Here is a 19,240-nt window from a genome sequence, read left to right as displayed (position 1 = left end):
CATTGTGACGTAAGACTTGAACGAAGTTGCGCGTGATTAGTGTAGAAGTACCGTACTCTCATAGATTCGTAGCGAAGAATTCACCTATGTTACCCTGATTCAATGTCATCAATTGTTGAAGCAACGTAAAAATCGAACGTTTTCCTGCTTGAATGGAAGCTACCCAGGCAACAAAATTATCATTTTTACATTGATTCAACGTCTGCGTCTACATTGAATTAATATAAGAATGATAGATTTTGTTGTCTGGGTGAGAGATACAGTATTCACATTTTATAGATGCGCGCTAGAATGCGCGGAAATTATATTCTCGCAACAATTGTTAGTACTATGCAATGACGATTTGTATCGCTAGTTCCTGTGTTATTTCTCGGCGGACAAATATGACCGATCTAGATGGTACTTCCCGCGGACATCACATGCTATGACGGCGGACATGACCGCCGTGAATTTCGAGGCCTGCAGACGATAACGATATAAGTTAAAATGCCAATGTCTGCCCAGGCGTCTATTCTTGATCCAAAATTACAGGATCAAGATCATTTGACCATAAACTGTACTGTATACAGTCACATATACTGTACATAAATCAAATATAGTTATTACTATCTAAACCCTTGACAGCCTGTTTCACCCAAAGGAGGATTATCAGAAGGTCCTTATTCAAATAGAATCTGTACATATATCCACACACACATACTTGTATTATAGAGTTGAAAACATTAAGTACACAATTTCAATAAATATATAATAATACCTACGTTACGTCAGTTCATTGCAATTTTCAAAAAACAGATCTTGCAAATATCCCACAAACGTAAAATCGTAAGCTAAAGCTAATAGGCCACACAGTGCAATTATTTCAAGTCAATATTTTCAACAAGAATTGATTACTTAGGAGAAAGCATAGGCTGGTCTAATTATGACAAGTAGTCAAACTATGACCTCAATATCAATTTCAAAAACGAAACATTGGAACAAGGGGAGATAGTTTAAGATTGTTTAGCTAATAACAACCATTTCCAGCTATTTTCTAGTAAGACAAACTCAGGCAAACGCCAACACATCTGTTTCAATTAAAAAGCTTACAAAATTATCAAATGCTTAACATTGTTCAAAATTAAACTTTTCCCTCAACTTCAACATCAATAAAACGCATCAACTATTAAAACAGTGCTTTTAAAACTTTTTTCTGTGTGACCCATTCTGCAAAGTGAGCTATACCTACAACGCACCAATGATCAATTACAGTAGAAGCGTATTGACGGAATTAATTTTTGTGATATAACAAAATAATACGTAACTGCCATGTCGTCTAATAAAGCAGTGCAAGCCAAATCTGCAGAGCTATATGGAGGAAAGATTTTATCTATACTTTAAAAAATCTGTGGGTAATATTATTTTGATTTACGCGATGTTCCTAATAAGAACTGTTTAGAGTTTAGACTACATATCATGATATGCTACGAACAGATTAAGCTGCAAATATTAATTTCGATATACTATCACTTAACTTAAAATGTCTAACACTATTTTAACCTTCGTCTGCTACTGCATATAAGAAGTAGCAATATTGTGCAGACAAAAACAAAAAACTAACACCAATGTGATAAAATGGATCAACATGTTTCAAAAATTATCTTTATAAAATTTTATAGTTATTTTACAAGCTGAATTTTCGTCAGTTTTTATATCGTTGCAAAATTTGGAAAGCCTAAAAGTTATCATCATCACTATCTTCATTGAAATCATCGCTGTAATTCCCGACCTTATCTTCCTCATCGGCTATCAAACTTTCTTTCAGATCACGTGTTAAAAACCGGCTTGAATCGCTTTGATCACTGACAACAGTATGAGATTCACTGAGCAGAGGCGTGCTTGGCCGAGCTTCCTCAACGTCATTATCGGGTGGCTTGAGAACAGTAGAGAGTGCGACGACTGACTCGTAATCGGATTCTTCTTCCGTGGTGTTCTCCAGGTTAAGACTAGGTGGCTTGATCTCGTCATGTGATGGTTTTGCTGTGAAGCCTTCTTTCGATGAAGACTTGAGAATCGGCTTCAAACGTTTCACTTCACCTTCCTTTGCAAAATTTGCGGAATGTTGAGTTGTCTTGTCAATTTCGTTTTTGTTCTCTGCAGAACCGACGGAGCTTACACTGACCACTGATGATGCATTCATGACGTTGTCTACCTCTGTCAAGCCTACGTCAGAATGGTGGCTACCGACTGTGGAAGAAGCTTTTTCCGAATGGATCTTCACTATAAGGTTATCTTTATCATCATAATCCACGAGTTTAGGCTTAGTACAATCACTCAATAGTGAGTGATTCCTTGTGGAACTCTGGAAACTTGATGCATTAAGTCGGCCAGTGGCCCTGGTGATGCTTTGCTCTTCCAAGTCATCATTGCTTTGGTTGTTTTTATCGGTAACGTGGAATTTGTATTTATCACGATTTGTCATCCCAAGATCAACTTCCAACTTCTTTAACATTCTCCACATCTTTGAGACTTCGAGATCATGTCTCCTCCTCTCCACATGGCGTTCCATCACTTGATTCAAAACACTAAACATTTCATAAAAACTTGAAAAAACGCAACTACAGGAACAATATTTTCATGCAACTTCAAGGTAGTAATGATACTTAAAACAAAGCGCTGATCCGTGAGTACATTCTACCCATTTAAACAAATACATCTGCATTACAAAAGCTAAAGGAAAACTTTTGTTACTGGAAAATCACCTTTACCACTTAACTATAAGAGAGCTAAGTAAGTTTGATGGGAAATGTTACACGGCCATTTATCACGTTAGGATGCTTAGCCATTTTGACACAACGTTTATTTTTTAAAACTAAGCGTTTACAATAATAATATTCGTTTTTACAGAGTACTTTCAACGTTTTTGTCAAGAAATTACAATATTACGATTTTAGAGGAATTGACGTCATATTTGTGACGTTACGGATTTTTGTACTCTAAAAATTCAAGATCAGCGCCTATGCACGACAAGATATGTAGTCCGTAAGCACCCACAATATGCTAACAATAATGTACAGCATCATTCTCACCTATCTGAGTATATTCCACGAGACAGGATATCGTTGGTAACTTCGTTAACAAACTCGAGGTATTTCAACTCATCTTCTTCTTCCTCGATTCTGCGTCGAGTGCTGGATTTGACACTGGATGAGCAAGAGCTGAAACCAAAACACCACCATTCATTTGCAACAACCGATACCACGCAACAACCAGTCAAAGAATGGGGTGGAGCAGTGAGATGGTCAGGCGGGCGCTATGAAGAGCATTTAATTATGTCTGCTTGTTTTTCAGTTTTTGTTTCTTGTTTCAAACACGCAATATTTTCCAGAAGCCATCATATTGAAATGTAATTTAATAATGTAGGTAACGTCATCAAGTACCAGCACGATGTTTATGTTTATGAAATCGGAGAAAAAGTCCAAATTCCGACCCATCCTAATGCTTAACTTCATTGCCGTTTTTAAGGTACCGTATTAGACTTATTAAGAAAGGTAGATTAAAAAAGATAAATAAGAAAGATTTATTAACATATTTGCAATAACATTTTAAAGAAGATGTAATTGTAACCTTTCTTTTCATACTTGCTTGACTTCAGGAAACTTGTCACTTTTTGAATTGCTTTTGTGTGTAGTAAAGTTTAAATCGCCCGTGTTATACTTGAAACTTTTAATTGTAATAGTAGGTTTGTTTTCACAAAGAAAATTGTTTCTATCTCTTTTCTAGGTTGGATGGCTGTGCAAATCAAAGATAGTCATTTCCAAGCGCTGTTTTATGCATATTTTAAACCCTTTCATTTCGCCATCTTCCTCTTTTGTTAGTGCCAAATTCGTGTGTTCACTTTGAAGTTCTCTACATGTTCGCGCCAGCAAAGAAAAATAAATTGAATTGATTGATACTCTGTTTTTTTTGGTGAAAGATATTACGATGTAGAAATACGAGAAATAAGCAGCATGCTTGTTCTTAAGTTATTTATAACTAATAGTAATCATTGTTTTAAATGTATTGTCATAATTACTGGTTAGTAGATGACGTTTTTTATTCGTAAGCAAACCCTTGCGTTCCAAATACACGAACAAAACCTACGAAGACGAACAACATTTTTTTATGTCAAAAACACTGGAATCATTTTTTTTTTAATTGTGCAATTATATTAGAGAAATTTTGACAAATTTAAATCTTTGTGTTTCAAAATAGTCGCACAAAGCTTTCCAAAAAAACATTCAAAGACAAAAGGCTAAAGAATATTCGTGTTCGTACGAAGAGTATAGTATGCGACCCCAGATGCCAAAATATTATTGATGCAATAGATTATAATTCTATTTGAATAAGGACCTTCTGATGATCCCCCTTTAAATAAAGCAATAAAGTGGGCGATTGGGGGGCGTTTAGATTAAATCGGGGCAGTTACAAAAAGATGATTGTAAAGCATTTTTTGTCATGTTTTGCTTCAAAGAAATACAAAAAAAGACGGTGACTAGACGAGCTCTGTGGCAAACAGCGTCGCTTCGCAGTGCCTTACAAGTTTGTTGAGGTCGTAACGCATGACTTACTTTGAAGCACTGCGATTACGCATATCCGATCTTACAATCCGAGAGTATTTTGATCGAGAAAGTTTTGAGTTTACCCACTGTTTCAGGAATGCGAATTCCATTCTAACTTTGTTGACGTCATAATTAGGTTTTCTTTAATTTTTGGCTTTACGGTACCAGTAATTTTTTGTCAAAGGGGGCTCTTGATACTCTGTACGTTGTCCAGGGGGGGCACTATTAAAAAAAAGTTTGGGAAACACTGCTTTAGAGAATAGTAACTATATCTGATGTATTGATGTAATAGAAATATTTCAACAGATTTTGCAACGTAAATTGCTTGTGACGTCATAACTAACCTGGCTCGCTTGGTGGCGCGCTCCCTCTCCTCCTCCTCAATCAGAGAGAGTCGTTGAACAAATTCCGACTGTTCTTCAATCCACCGCTGATGATCGCTGCTTCTGCTAGAACAGAAGACGTAATACGTTTCTTTATATGGTGCAAATACTGTATATTCAATACATTTGCCTCAATGTCTAGTGCAGCGGTAGTTAACCGGTGCGTTGCAGGTAAATTGAAAAAATATTCAAGAAAATCTCTAACTTATTATTTATTGAATTAGGAATAGAAAAGTATATGTTCTTTGAATCTGAGACAATGAAATGGGTAATTCAGTTGTTTAAATTGTGTGATATTTTTTTGGTCAGAACCAGTTTTTTTTTCAACCAAAGGTTGTGCTGTTTGTTTTCATAATTTGAAATTATTACAATAAAAAGGCTTCATTTCTTATACAATTTTTTGCTTTATTTTTTGTCATACAGCATTTCATTGAGCATCCAGTACTTTAAAGATAATACAACTATGAGACTTACGTATTAAAAACTTGCAAGCAAATCAAGAGAAATACTGGTAGCCTCCACTCAAAAATTTTTCACGCACGCTGCGCTTACTTGGTGCGCCATCACATTTTCAGAGGTCTGCAAGTGCGCTCTCAGGAAAAAAAGGTTAAAAAGTACTGATCTAGTGGTTAAAGTTAATTAAATTTGTGTATAAATTTGCATTGTTAAAAAGTTAAGCTGATGTATCGAATTACATTGCATTTATGTTAGGTAAGGAAGCTTTTCTACAAAAAATATTTCAGTTTTGAAAGTTAACTTCACTTTATATGTTCACCAATCACCATCCAAAAAAGGTTTAATTTATGCCAAAAAGTGAAATATGAGCAGACTTACATTTACACCAAAATTTGCTGTACAAGTAACCTTTGAAATACATATTATCGGATAATTAAACCAGCTATGAATAACTGAGGCTGACATCAAAACTAAGCAATTAAAATTCAATATGGTATCTTCAACATGCTTTTGCTCGTAGTGTAAGTTACACTAGGTGTTAGGTGTAAAATGCAGCAACATGGAGATTCATCTCTCTCTCCATTTTGCTTCAAAGAATCCTGGTCTTCATTTCTACAGTTTTTCGTTGCAATTCACTCTCAAACTACAAAGTTACCATAAATGCGTTCACTTGTCAGCTTGATAGACATTGCACTAACACTCTGCTGTATCACTGTAATAGTTTGGGGAATCCTAATTTTGGTGACAAAATTAAAATAATCATTGTTTCTTTTCACGTAAAACCCAAGACTGAATGCTACCAACAGGTCCGCAGAAACCTTTTAAATAGACAGCATGGGTCAGCGGGTTGAACATAAATCACATGCATGTTTGTGAATTAGCACACAAGAGATTACTTTCACATAGATAGGTTATAAAAATTTAAGAAAGTAAATAGGATACTACTGTTTAATGAATATTTTATTCAAAACTTTTGTTCAACTAATTATACGGTACCCGACCTGCTCCTTTGATTACAAAATGTTTCACAGTAGAACACATTATTGACATCTGTAATTGCATTTTGAATTGGCCTTTCAATCCATTGTTGCACATAACATCTTGCTGTCCTTTTACTCCAGCTTTTATGAATCTTTAAAGCGTTAATACATTGACTCTTCAGAGAGCTCTGCAGCCAATTGTTAACCTTCGCTTCATCAGTGTAGTGGATCCGAAGAATTTCTAGAAGCTTCTGTGAGCAATCTTTCAATTGGTGCTGCCATTCTGCCCAAAGCCGTGGGTTATTTTCCTGAGTGAATGCGGGAGGTTTGATGTCAATTTGCAGACAAGGAGGCACAGTGTCTTCTTTTAGATGTGAAGAAACCAGTTCAGAAAACAAAGTGTACTTGACCTGTAAAAGTATTGCACTTCGCACACCATGCAAAAGACTTTGAATAACTGAAACTTGCTTTTCAGAATCTTCAACAAGAATTTCTTCTGCTTTAACAATATTTTTCCTTTGCATTATGATTCCTTTTTTAAATAAAGCTACAACACTTTGGGTGAACTATAACGATGAGTTTAATCAAGAAATAAGTCCTAAATTACACCAAATATTTCCATACAATGTAGACATCAGAAGATTGCACAACACACAAAGCTTATGCAAACCAATCAATAGCAATCGATTATTAGGTCACAACAGACTGTAGTCATGGTAACACTGACATAAATGCAGGACTTCCACTTGTGAGAAAATTTCCTCATTTGATAAAATCTGATTTCAAAATGGATGAGAAGAAATTTATAGAGAAATGAACAAAAGTGAGGAAATCAGAAGGAAATGGTCAAAATTGAAGAAACCAGAAGGAACCATGGCCACCTGGAGTTGCGGCCTGATTTGTCACATTTTGCAGATTTTGATTACAGCTACTGCTAGTGATTGACTGACATTTTCTGAGATGTTTTTACTTTTTACGGTTTCCTAATGACATAAAACTTTTTTGTTGCCTTGGGGAAGCAGTAGCAAATGAGAAAAAGTAAGTTAAAAAACGCAAAATCAGACTGTTATTGAAAATTAACAGTCTGACTAAAATCTTCGAAATCAAATTTTCTTTGTTTTTCAACATGTAAGGATGTTAGAACCTATTGTATCATCTGGGGAAAAGAATAAAGAAAGCGTAAAAATCTAATTTTTAAAACAATTTATTTGAACTTCCGCCCAAAGTTAGAAAAACCTGGAAATTTCTGCAAAATGTGACAAATCAGACCGTATCTTTAGGTGGCCATGAAGGAACTAAGAGAATTTGCAACAAAATTGTCGTAATTTAGGATAGTTAGGTTAGAAATTCAGGATTTCTATTGCCAACTTAGCCTATAGTTCAGGCCCTTAGGGGCAAAAATGAGCATCTTTAGGCTAAACGCGTTACACGTTGTTTTTTTGCATTTTTTTGTAGTTGATGAATCTAATTTCAATTTTAGTGGGTGCCGCAACTTTTTGGGTCACGTGATCACCCCCAAATCGGGAATTCCCCCCAAGTCAATTTTGAGCTCTTTTCACGGCATTTTTATGCAATTAGATACGTTATTTTTTTACATTTGGACTGACTGCCACTACAAAATACACGAGATAAAAATCGCACAAAATTATGTTATTAATGACGTCATTGTGACGTCATGTATTAATTTTTTGCTTGTTTTTTTCTTATTGTAGTCGCTTGTTTGTTGTTGGTGTTACTTTTTTGGTTACAATAAGTTACCAATGGTTTTGCAACTGATTTGATTAGTATTGAGTGTCAGTACTAACATAGTCAAAATCTTAAGGAATCCAACTTCCGGAAAGTGGTTATTTTCAAGATAGCTTCCAAGATGGCCGCCAAACCATTGAACAAAACAGTAAATTGACCATAACTCGGTCATCATATGACCAAAACATGTAGTTTTGGTGTCTATATCTAGGTTTTTATACCCTGTGAAGTCAATGAGACTATTTTCAGAATTGTTGAATTATCTGATAGCCTATAAATTCAATATGGCCATCCAAGATGGCCGCCAAACCATTAAAATAACATAGTAAATTCACCATAACTCGGTCATCCTATGACCAAAACATGTAGTTTTGGTGTCTATATCTAGGTTTTTATACCCTGTAAAGTCAATGAAACCATTCTCAGAATTGTTAATTCATCTGATAGCCTATAAATTTATTATGGCAATCCAAGATGGCCGCTAAACCATTAAAATAACATAGTAAATTGACCATAACTAGGTCATCATATGACCAAAACATGTAGTTTTGGTGTCTATATGTAGGTTTTTATACCCTGTGAAGTCAATGAGACTATTCTCAGAATTGTTGAATTATCTGATAGCCTATAAGTTCAATATGGCAAACCAAGATGGCCGCCAAACTATTAAAATAACAGTAAATTGACCATAACTAGGTTATCATATGACCAAAACGTGTAGTTTTGGTGTCTATATCTAGGTTTTTATACCTTGTGAAGTCAATGAGCCATTCTCAGAATTGTTAAATTATCTGATAGCCTATAAATTCAATATGGCAATCCAAGATGGCTGCCAAAACAATTAAAAATGTACAATAACAATGTATTGTTTATTAATAAACCCGGTAAATTTCTATGTATATTTGGGTTAACTGAGCAGGCATAAAGAGCTCATACGATGTGGTCATGTAGACTCTTGACATAATCAGCGTAAAGAAAGCAAATGGATCAAGTATTACTAATGCTCATCGCTGTCACTCTCGATGTCATCGTCTGTAATTATGTGATTGCTGTATGGACACATGAACCAGTTTGGCATGGTCCACATCCAGCATGGTATGGTAGCACATATCTCCGGCAACTACAGTGAGGTGAACACGATTCGCAATTGCAGTGATCATTTTCAGTAGGTTGTCCGGGGCAGCTTTCATGTCCGTCATGATTGGAACCATCTGATTATTGTCTACTTTCCATCCCCAGTCTAGAGCATCCATACCATCGTCAGTAGCCTACCCATCCTAACCATAATCTGGTAGTAAACTCTGAGGCAGTGGAATTTGGTAAAGGATGATGTAGGTGGCAAACGTTCAGGGTGAACAAAGGATTTGGCTGTTTTAATTTTCTTGACTAATGTATTGTATCGCTGTGTTTCTAGGTTACTACTGCCATCGTTGCCAAACATAACGGTCATAGCTTTGTTTCCAAGATCCTTAATGATGTGGTCTGTCTGATTTGGGAGAATAAAGCAATTTGCACATTCTTTGATTATTGGTTGACTTTTCACTATAGTTTCTTGAAAGCGTCTTCTTCCCGATACCAAATATCCTTGACGTTGAATCACAACCGGTGAATGAAGAGGAGCTGTAAGCATAATTATGTCTGGTCCGATGATTGCTTTAAGTTTGTTGATATCGTGTATCTTGGTTGCGTAAGCCTTTTCGTAGCGGAAGTAGAGGTCTTTAATGTCTGGGTCAGTGTCAGCATAGCGTAGTATCAATATTAAAAGCTCCGTGTCTTCACCAATTAAAGTTGTACTATGTCGATGAGGGCTGTCCATCTGCCGTCTTGACGATGTCAACATCTGCATCACCTGGAGCGTTCATCACATTGCAGCTTCTATTTCTCAGTTGAGCAGAAATTAATCCTTCCTTGTTGGAAGCTCGAGGCAAGAACTGCTCCTTCTTTCCAATGACTGGGTGTCTACAGTAAAGTGAACAACCGGGTGGACGTTCATGCCGCGTCTTTGATGGGTATTGTCTTTGATAGACGGACCACCATATCCATCAAAGACCACCGTTGCTAAGCGATAATGACGAATGGTAAAATCTGCATACGACTGTGCAATAGGCCCATAACTGTCTCCAGTTTCCATGGCACTCGATGCAACAAGAACCCTCCATCAAGGACGTAGTGATCGGTTTTCGAGGCAGATTCTTTCACTACTTCATAATCGGCTGACATCACACTGCTGGCATGTTCTGTGATGGCAGTAGCTATTTGAGGCTTATCTTCTGCAAGAAACAGGGTCTGGATGTTACGTGGCTGTCACAAGTAATACTCGTCTTTCTCTCAACTGGTCTGAGTTTTTGGGAAATGACAGCAACAAAACTGCGTTATATCAACTGGTTCAACAAGCTGTGACAACTTCAGTCGATCCAAACTTGTTTACGATTGTTGTAACATCGTTAGATACAGCTCTTAACAATCAAACATTGGACATGTCTGAGGTTTCCCCATGTGATCACGAAGAGGCAGACACCCGTATGTTTCTCCATGTGAAACATGGAAAATCCGATGCCATAGTCAAAACAGTAGATACTGATGTGGTAATTATTGCAATTTCGTGTTTTGACAAGTTAGAAATCTGTGAACTATGGGTTGAATTTGGAGTTGGAGAAAAAACTCGCTTCATTCCAATCCATGATATTGTTTCATCTTCACCTCAATCTCCGATGATTTGCGCTTCTTTACCTTTGTTTTATGCTATCACAATCTGTGATACTGTTTCGTCTTTGGAAAAAAAGGCTTGGGATTGTTGGATGTTTAATCTTACCGCAATGTGTGGCTTATTTAACTCTCTGAATTTCTCAAGCTCACCTACAGTAGTTCTATAAATGACATACAAAAGTATGTCATAGCTCTTTATGGCAATGGTTCTACTATCACGGATGTGGACGAATGCCGTTATATGATGTTTACCAATGGTTGCACTATTGAAAAGCTGCCACCAACGTCAGCTGCTCTGATGCAACATACACGCAGAGCGATACATCAAGCTGAAATACGGAAATCAAGCCTCGTAAATGTTCAGCAACTACCCTCTCCTTTAGTTTGGGGTTGGAAACATAATGATGCAAATCAGCTTGTTCCGTTTTGTCAGTCTACTTGTGGCTCTCGATGTTCCTGTAAGAAAAAATCCATAAAATGTACAAGTCTTTGTTCATGCGAGTACGAAACATGCAATTCAACCACAAAATATCCAATCCTCTCTGATGTTTCATCTTCAATCCACATTGACGTTTCATCTCCAATCCACACTTATCATTCAAGAAATGCTTTTGACTTTCTAAACTCTATCTTGTAACTTGAAAAAACTTGTCGTACACGAATTTTTTTAACATCAAATTACGTATGGTAGGAATTTAACATCGAAAACCGCTAGTTTTTTCATCTTGAATTAACAGTGTTAAGACTCTGACATTGCATCATCTGGGGTCGTGTATTAATTTGATTTGTAGATCATAATTAGGCCTACATATTATTTTAAATTTTAAAGTGGCATGACCAAAAGGGAAATTCACCCCTGGTAGCTGCTCTTCTGGTTATTCCCTTGATGACGTCGTTATTGCGTCATACTGTATTGGAATTATTGTTATTGCTTGCAATTGTAAAATTTTAAGCATTTGCAAAACTTATAATGAAAGTATTTGATCGCTTTTTTCGGAATAAACTTACCTTTGGTTCCTGAATTTGAAGTTGTCTAGTTTTAATAATGTAATGATGACGTCATAAAAAATGCAATCATGACGAAACTACTTTTAGGAATTGTGAAATGGTTTTAGTAACCGGTACTCCAACTAAAACCAACAGCAAACGACCAAATACGTTAAAAAAGCAAAAAAATATATGTGATGACGTCACAATGACGTCATCAATCAAATTATTTTGTGTTTATTTTGTCTCACTTATTTGTATGTGCTTTTTAAGTTAAAATGTGCAAAAATCAAATGTAATTGCACAAAAATGACGTAAAAAGAGCTGAAACGTGATTTCTGGGAAAATCCCCGATTTGGGGGTGATCACGTGACCCAAAAAGTTGCGGCACCCACTAAAATCAAAGTTGGGTTGATCAATAGCAAAAATATGCAAAAAAACAACGTGTAACACGTTTAGCCTAAAGATTCCCCTAAGGGCCTGAACTACTATAGCCTATTCAGCCTCTATCATTTCTGAAACGGTAAAATTTAACAGTCTATCTAAGAAAATCATAGCATTTCGCTTTATATAACTGCTGTTAACATTGGACTTCAAAATGGAATTGTGGCACAACTCCAACAGTATCTGGGACAAAATGTACTTCTCTTTATTTGTCGGCACCACATTTTTGAACTGTGTTGCTGATCTGTATACCAGTCTATAGGCTATATGGAAAATGGAGATACAGTATTACCTGATGAGAAGATTTTTGATATGCTTCAGACACACTGGAAGTACAATCAGAAAGATGATTTCAATATATGTAATGCGAGTACATTATCATGATTTTTGACTGGTTGTGTTAAATTTTTGTTTAGGCTTTCTTGGGTCTGCTACTATTCGGTGAGTCCGATTCGGTGAGAGCCTTTTCGGAGAGTTCCCTATTCGATGATTTTTTGAAATTTTTTTTGAAAATTATCAGGTACTGTAGTCTAATTATCATTGCCGCTTTTACATCGTTTTAACGTCGCTAAACGTTGAAATAAGACCTTAACCCCTTAACCCTAACACGGCAATGATAATTAGGCTACGGTACCCGATAATTTTAAAAAAAATCACCGAATAGGGCTCTCACCGAAAAAGGCTCTCACCGAAAAAGGCTCTCACCGAATAGGGAACTCACCGAATCGGACTCACCGAAACAGGCCATTCCGAGCTTTCTTAGTGCATTAGTGCAAACACCAACTCCCTGCATTTGTGAAAAGATTACAAGGAGTTCATATGTTTAGCAGTGATTTTTTCTTGGTGGAGCTTTGCAATCAACATTCACTATGCACAATTTGCACATACAGGGTCAAATAATTAACGTTACAACTTCAAACAACTGCAGTTAACAAATGGTAGACAATTTTTGAGTAATAAACATATCATATTATTGTCACATAAATATTTAGAAAAAACAAGTTTTACTCAATGTGTCCGTCATTTGCGTCGATAACAAGTCAGAGAAGCTTCGAAAAGGATCTGCAAGAGTCATGAATAACTCTCTGAGGTATTTTGGTCCATTCTTTTTTCAAATTAGCCTTCAGCGCTTCCAAACTTTGGTGGTGTTTAGTCGAAACCTTGCTCTCCAGGTAAGACCAGATGCCAACGTCTAGTCTAGGGGGTTCAAGTCTGGGGATGAAGGAGGCCATTCTTCAGCATCTCTTGACCAAACACGATCATTCCGACTGTTAAAATGATGCTAGAAATCAAATTTCTTCACATCATTGAACACAAGGCTTGGCAGCGTGCCTCCTCCTTCAATGCGTGAGAGCAGATTCTGGCTCTAGAGCAGTGGTTCTTAACCAGGGTTTGATCGAACCCCTGGGGTTCGACGAAGCTGTTTCAGAGGTTCGGTGCAAACGTCCTCTGAAACATTCACACACGGTCTACAATTATGAATGGTACTGTGTATCAGTAGATATTTTTGAACCACACTGAAATACAATGGTTATCGAGGGGGAAAGTGATGAATCGCGTTTTTGCTTTGCATACAGAATTATTGGAGTTCTTGAAAAGTCACAACCATCGGCATTCAAAACACTTTGAGGGCAAGTTTTATCCTTACTATGGCTTATTTGGCTTACATCCTTGGTGCTCTCAATCGGCTGAATTACCAAATGCAAGGAGGTAGTAAAATGTAACAGAAGCTGAAGAGTAAATAAGTTCTTTTCACTTTCAGAGGAAATTGCAGTTGTGGTGGCAGCGATTGGAAAATAACAACTGCGGTAACTTTCCACGTCTGGAAAAGGTAGTAAGTAGTTCCGATACACCAATTAATGGCGAAGTTGCAGAAGTTCAGAGGCTTAAGCCAGTATTTACTGAGCATTTGCAGAAGTTGCAAAATTCATTTCAAAACTACTTTCCTGAACAAACGAAAAAACAACAACAGAAGTCTCATTGATACAGTAATGTATTACGGTACTATTAAATGTGGTAGACTTTTGTTTTTGTGAGTCAGCAAAAATTTGTGGTTCAACGAAAGCTTGCAGATTAGCGTAATTGTTCGGCAGGTTAGTAAAGGTTAAGAACCACTACTCCAGAAAGACGTTTCTCAATGGTATTGGCATTAACAACTGTTTCTTCATGTCTTTGAACGGGCTCATCTTCCAATCCTTCTTGAGAACTGTGAACATGGTTCCATAGGCCACATTTGCCTCCTTTGCCAGTTTTTGAATTGGATCTCTTGTAACATTAATTAATTGATGACCATGTATAGCTCCAGGTGCAACAACTAGTGCAAAGTGGATGGCAAAGGTTATTTACACCATCAGGATTGTTTTTTTTCATCTTACTTCAACAACAAAATTTTTTAAGCCCTGATACATTGGAGAACATTCAACTACGGGTACTTTTCTTAGTGGTTTACCTGTACAGACCTAGCAAATGCACCAAACTGTATAAACATGCTCAAACAGATCTCTATGCAATGTAAAATTATGTTGCAATTCAGATTGCCATGCTTTAGAAAGCAGCAATTACTGCATATCTCAAGAAACTTCACAATCACCTTTGGTTCTTGTCAGAAGGCTTAGTCTCCATCATTTTTAGTGGCTCTGTGCCCCTGCGTGAAAAGCAAGCTATGGCAAAGGCACTCTTGTGTCACCCCAGACAAAGCAATAAAATTGTTCTGCAGCAGATGTCTGTTCTGACTCAAGGTGTTTCACTTGCTGACTTTGTTGGAAGATTCCTGGACACTTTTCCTGAGTGCAAACCAAGGCTTTTTGAAGGCAGATCCAAAGTCTTGGCCACAATAACATTGTCATCCCAATTCGGTTTTGTCCCCACTAGCGGGGGTGGCTGATTTTTTATTTGTAGCAAATTGCCTTCACTCCATTGCCTAACATGATGATTATGTGCCTGATCTGATACAGACGTTGGCGAACATGGTCTTCCAAACTTCTCTGTCATTTGCCATTCGTATAAAATCGTTCGTTTTGACTGTTGTGTTTGTGGCCCATTGATTCAAGCTATTTAAATAAGTTAAGCTACTGCCTGGTCACTAATCTGGGGATAACGATGTCTGAAAAGATGATTTTTGTACAGATTCTTTAGTTAAGCACCAAACAAGTACTATATCTGAATTTCCTTTAAAAATTTTGATGAAATAACAAACTATCAAAAATGAGAAACCATCAAAATTCAAACTTTTTTAATTATCACAAAAAAGTACATAAAAATAAGCAAGTAAAATGTATCCAATGCACACAGGAATATTGGGTCCACGTCCACGTCTTTTAGGCGCAGGTCAAACAGGCATGCACACTGTGATATTTAAGTGTAGAGCACTGTGGCGCCTGCTCATTTAGAATCTATTCCTAATAAAGTCTGCAGATTGTATCAGCTCAGCTTTGGTAAAACCTACTGTAGTCGGGGTTTTGACGGAAAACTAAGTTACTCTTCACTCAAGCCTACCACCTGCTTGAATATAGGCTACGGTATATTTGTACTTAATGTTTAGTGTAGTTATTATTTGACTTAACTAAAAGTGAACTCATTCATGTTCGGAAACTTGAATAATTTATTGATAAAGCTTTCACCGACGCAAACCTGGACTAACAACAAATAAATGCAGAACACGCGCATTAAAAAACAATCTATTTTTTTGTTCAATATAACATTTTATGTGAAAAGCATTGCCGGTTTATGCAGCTTCACTCATGGAAGCCATGACATATTTTTCTGTTCAATACAACATTTAGTGTGAAAAGCATTGCCAAATAAAGCAGCTTCACTCACTGAAGCCATGACTAACAACAAATAAATGCACACGCAATGCACATTAACAAAACAACATATTTTTTTGTTCAATATAACATTTTGTGTGAAAAGCATTGGCCTACCTGCCAAGCGGATACACTCTGCAGACTTTACTAGGAATAGCACCTAAATAAACAGGCGCAACAGTGCTCCGCACCTAAATATCCTGATGCCATAGTGTGCGCGCCTATTTGACCGGCGCCTAACTGTCTGCGCCTAAAAGACTTGCTCCCGTAATATTGTAGTTTTGATTCAAATAAAAAAGATTTGTTATAGCTCTATCGGTTTTTAAAATACAGCATTTTTCCATTTGTTGGGTCGTTTCCACGGAAATGCTTTTACAGGCCTACACTACAACTTTTAACCAATTTATGTAAAAATCGGAGACACGTGCCCGAAATCGGTACAGCCCAGTAGGCGCAGGCTACTGCAATGTACACGCCATAACTAGGGATATCTATAACTACGGGATTGGAAACTCTGTGGAACTGAAAACCAATTTATACACCAGTAGGGTCACTTTTCTTTGTGCGCTGCTGTGATAAATAATCACATAAATTGACCTTAAAGGGCAGCAAGTGGTAGGGTAAACGAACAACCAAAAGTGTAACAATCAATTCACCTACTGTAAATTGTAAGGACTACGCTTGCCTGGTTTCTTTGTATTCCATTAGTGCAGTCATGTTGTATTTCGTTAGCTGCTTAAAAAATTTCCAGAATGACTATTCGTTTTAATTCTGATAACATCGTAAACGTATTGGTTTCGTACTGGATTGGTCTGTAAACAAGTTGATGATACAACAGCACATTTCACTGATTGCTGAACACTCCTCATTTACTTCTGATCCGATTTTCAGTACGCAAAATGCTAAAGAACAACAGTAGGCGGTTTTTGGACTCATTGCATTCATTCATTTTTTGTATTTATTATTTTTTTTCTAGCAGCGTAAATGTACTTTTATACATAAGTTAAGTTTTAATGTGAGTGTACATTTTTTATTATTATTGTAAAATCGAATTTTGTATATCTTTTAGTCGGTATTGTATTTTGATAATTTTTCTGTAGTCGTAGTAATGTGATGACCCTACTGATGTATAGCACTGGATAGAGTTTCCAATCCCGTAGTTATAGATATTCCTGGCCATAACACACTCAAACTAACCCCCAGCACTGTGTTAAAAATGCTATCGTGCTTCCGGATAAGGTCCTTAAACCAGAAGCTAAGACAAGGAAAATCGGATATAAGACCTATAACTCAGGGACCTCACTGTCCTCGTCTCAGCAGTCAGCATGCTGAGTCAGGGTAGACAAACCTTGTGTTTAAAGGGTGAGGCCAGGATTGCGCACACTGTACTTCACCTTTAAACTCCACAGCACAGGCTCATTAATTTCAAGTTCACTTCACGTCTTAGCCTTAATTCCGAAAGTCCTGTAGTGATTGGAAAGGGATGAAGTAGGCAGGTGTAAGATGTCACACTGGAAGCTGCAGTCTCAATCCTGCATGCAGGCGGTTCAGAAGTAAGGGTCGTCTGATAGCAACTAGGAGACAATAGCAACAGCTACAGCTGCAACACCCTGAATGATCAGGCAGCCCTCTCTAGGGAAGCACTGCTTGCTCTACTCAAAGAAAAACTTAGAACAGGTGGCCCAAACAAAGCATGTCTCCACTAAACCCAGTTAGCATACCGCAGCTAAAGGGCATCATAATGACGTGATTTTTAAACTGCTATCTTTGTTCCAAAGTACTGCCATGTAAGCGAGACAAGAAGATTTACTTTACAAAGCAATTTAGTAGAGGTAGAGGATACAACACATTTTTTTGGTGGTAGTGTCAAAAACATCAGTGTCCAACCATTTTGGAAACAGTTTTGTTGTACGGCTTCAAAACTACAAAAAATATTAAAATCCGTCAACTACACATCAGTAGACATCATTTGCAAGGTTAGTTTTTTCAAATTTGCAAAACGAAGAATAACAAAAAAGAAAGCTAAACTTCAATGATATGTACAATTAACTCGCACCAACAATTCAAAATATATGGCAGCCTTAATTTTTAAGGAAATCAGGTACCATACACAAGTGTAGTAATTTGCAAGCTTCGGTCCTCAGCTGTATGACCATGACCAATTTTTCCTGGGACCGAACCTAGAAAATGGAATTCGGTAGCAGAACTTTCGGTCGAGCAAGTGTACATAAGTCGATGCAAGGTATTTTAACATACCCCCCTATTATAACATACCCAGTTCATCCTGGGTAGTTATAATATAACTACCCAGGATGAACTGTTAAGGTTAAAAATAGGGCTAGGGCCAAAATTGGAATACACTGCATAGTGCATACACACTACACAGGCATTAGATTTTGCGGAATGGCCAGTTTCAGTGAGTCCGATTCGGTGAGCCCGATCCCTTAAGGGAGCGTTCAAATATTACGTAATGCTATCGAGGGGGGGTTATGAAAAGCGTTACGTTAGCGTCACATCGGGGGGAAGGGGGTTCAAGCAAAACGTTACGTAACGCTTACAAGTACGGTAGTTTATTTGTGCTGGCTGGTATCGTCGTTTGGATACTAAATTAAGCTGAAATCATATCCAACAGCACAGCACCTATTCAGCACCAACAAAATCTCTATCAAGTATCAACTGCGGTAGCCTACTGTAATTCCATACAGGTTCTAAGTGCTCAAAAGCTCGCATTGCGAAATTGCAAGGCAGCATTCTTACATCACAAAGCTTGCTTTGATGTGAGTGAACAACATTAGGGTTGCCAGATGGCATTTTTTTAGGCCAAATTCCGAAAATCTGGCATTTTTAAATTGCTGTTGGCTTAAAAAAATTGATGCAAATAAGGCCAGAAAATCTGGCCTTATTTGGCCCTTTTTATGGCTGCGAATTTTGACCGGTTTAGAAAGTATTATTTTAAGTAAATTGCAAATAAAAGTATCACTTATCATCACTTTAAAAAACAGTGGTTTTCAACCTTTTTGGTGGAACGGAACCCAATGAAACATTCCAAAAGCTCGAGGAACCCCTGTTCAATAATTTAATTACCTTATGCAAAAAACATCATTTGATTAATAAAATTAAATTAAAATACTCATGTTCAGATTTATTTATGT

The 19,240-nt window shown here is 37.1% G+C and overlaps 1 protein-coding gene across 3 annotated transcripts in view; it reads right to left on the bottom strand.

Annotated features, from left to right (window-relative positions):
• Positions 1–685: 685 nt before the first annotated feature.
• The window catches only part of LOC145771420 (spermatogenesis-associated protein 7-like), a 95,469-nt gene continuing 76,914 nt past the window's right edge, over positions 686–19,240 (bottom strand). Inside the window, exons 1-4 of one of the 3 annotated variants that reach the window (XM_082583175.1) lie at positions 6,421–7,368; positions 4,925–5,029; positions 3,069–3,197; positions 686–2,564 (exon numbers count right to left, since the gene is read on the bottom strand). In XM_082583175.1, coding sequence (XP_082439301.1) covers positions 1,715–2,564; positions 3,069–3,197; positions 4,925–5,029; positions 6,421–6,923 — 1,587 coding nt within the window. In that variant the 5' untranslated portion in view covers positions 6,924–7,368 and the 3' untranslated portion in view covers positions 686–1,714. Of the gene's footprint in view, positions 2,565–3,068; positions 3,198–4,924; positions 5,030–6,420; positions 7,369–19,240 lie in introns of those variants that run through there. The other 2 variants (XM_082583176.1, XM_082583174.1) reach the window with 2 other exon arrangements.

This window comes from Aplidium turbinatum, chromosome 1 (assembly GCF_918807975.1).
Source record: "Aplidium turbinatum chromosome 1, kaAplTurb1.1, whole genome shotgun sequence".
Lineage (NCBI taxonomy): Eukaryota > Metazoa > Chordata > Ascidiacea > Aplousobranchia > Polyclinidae > Aplidium > Aplidium turbinatum.
Note: the sequence above shows the minus strand (reverse complement) of the source record. Positions and strands in the feature narration are given on the sequence as shown.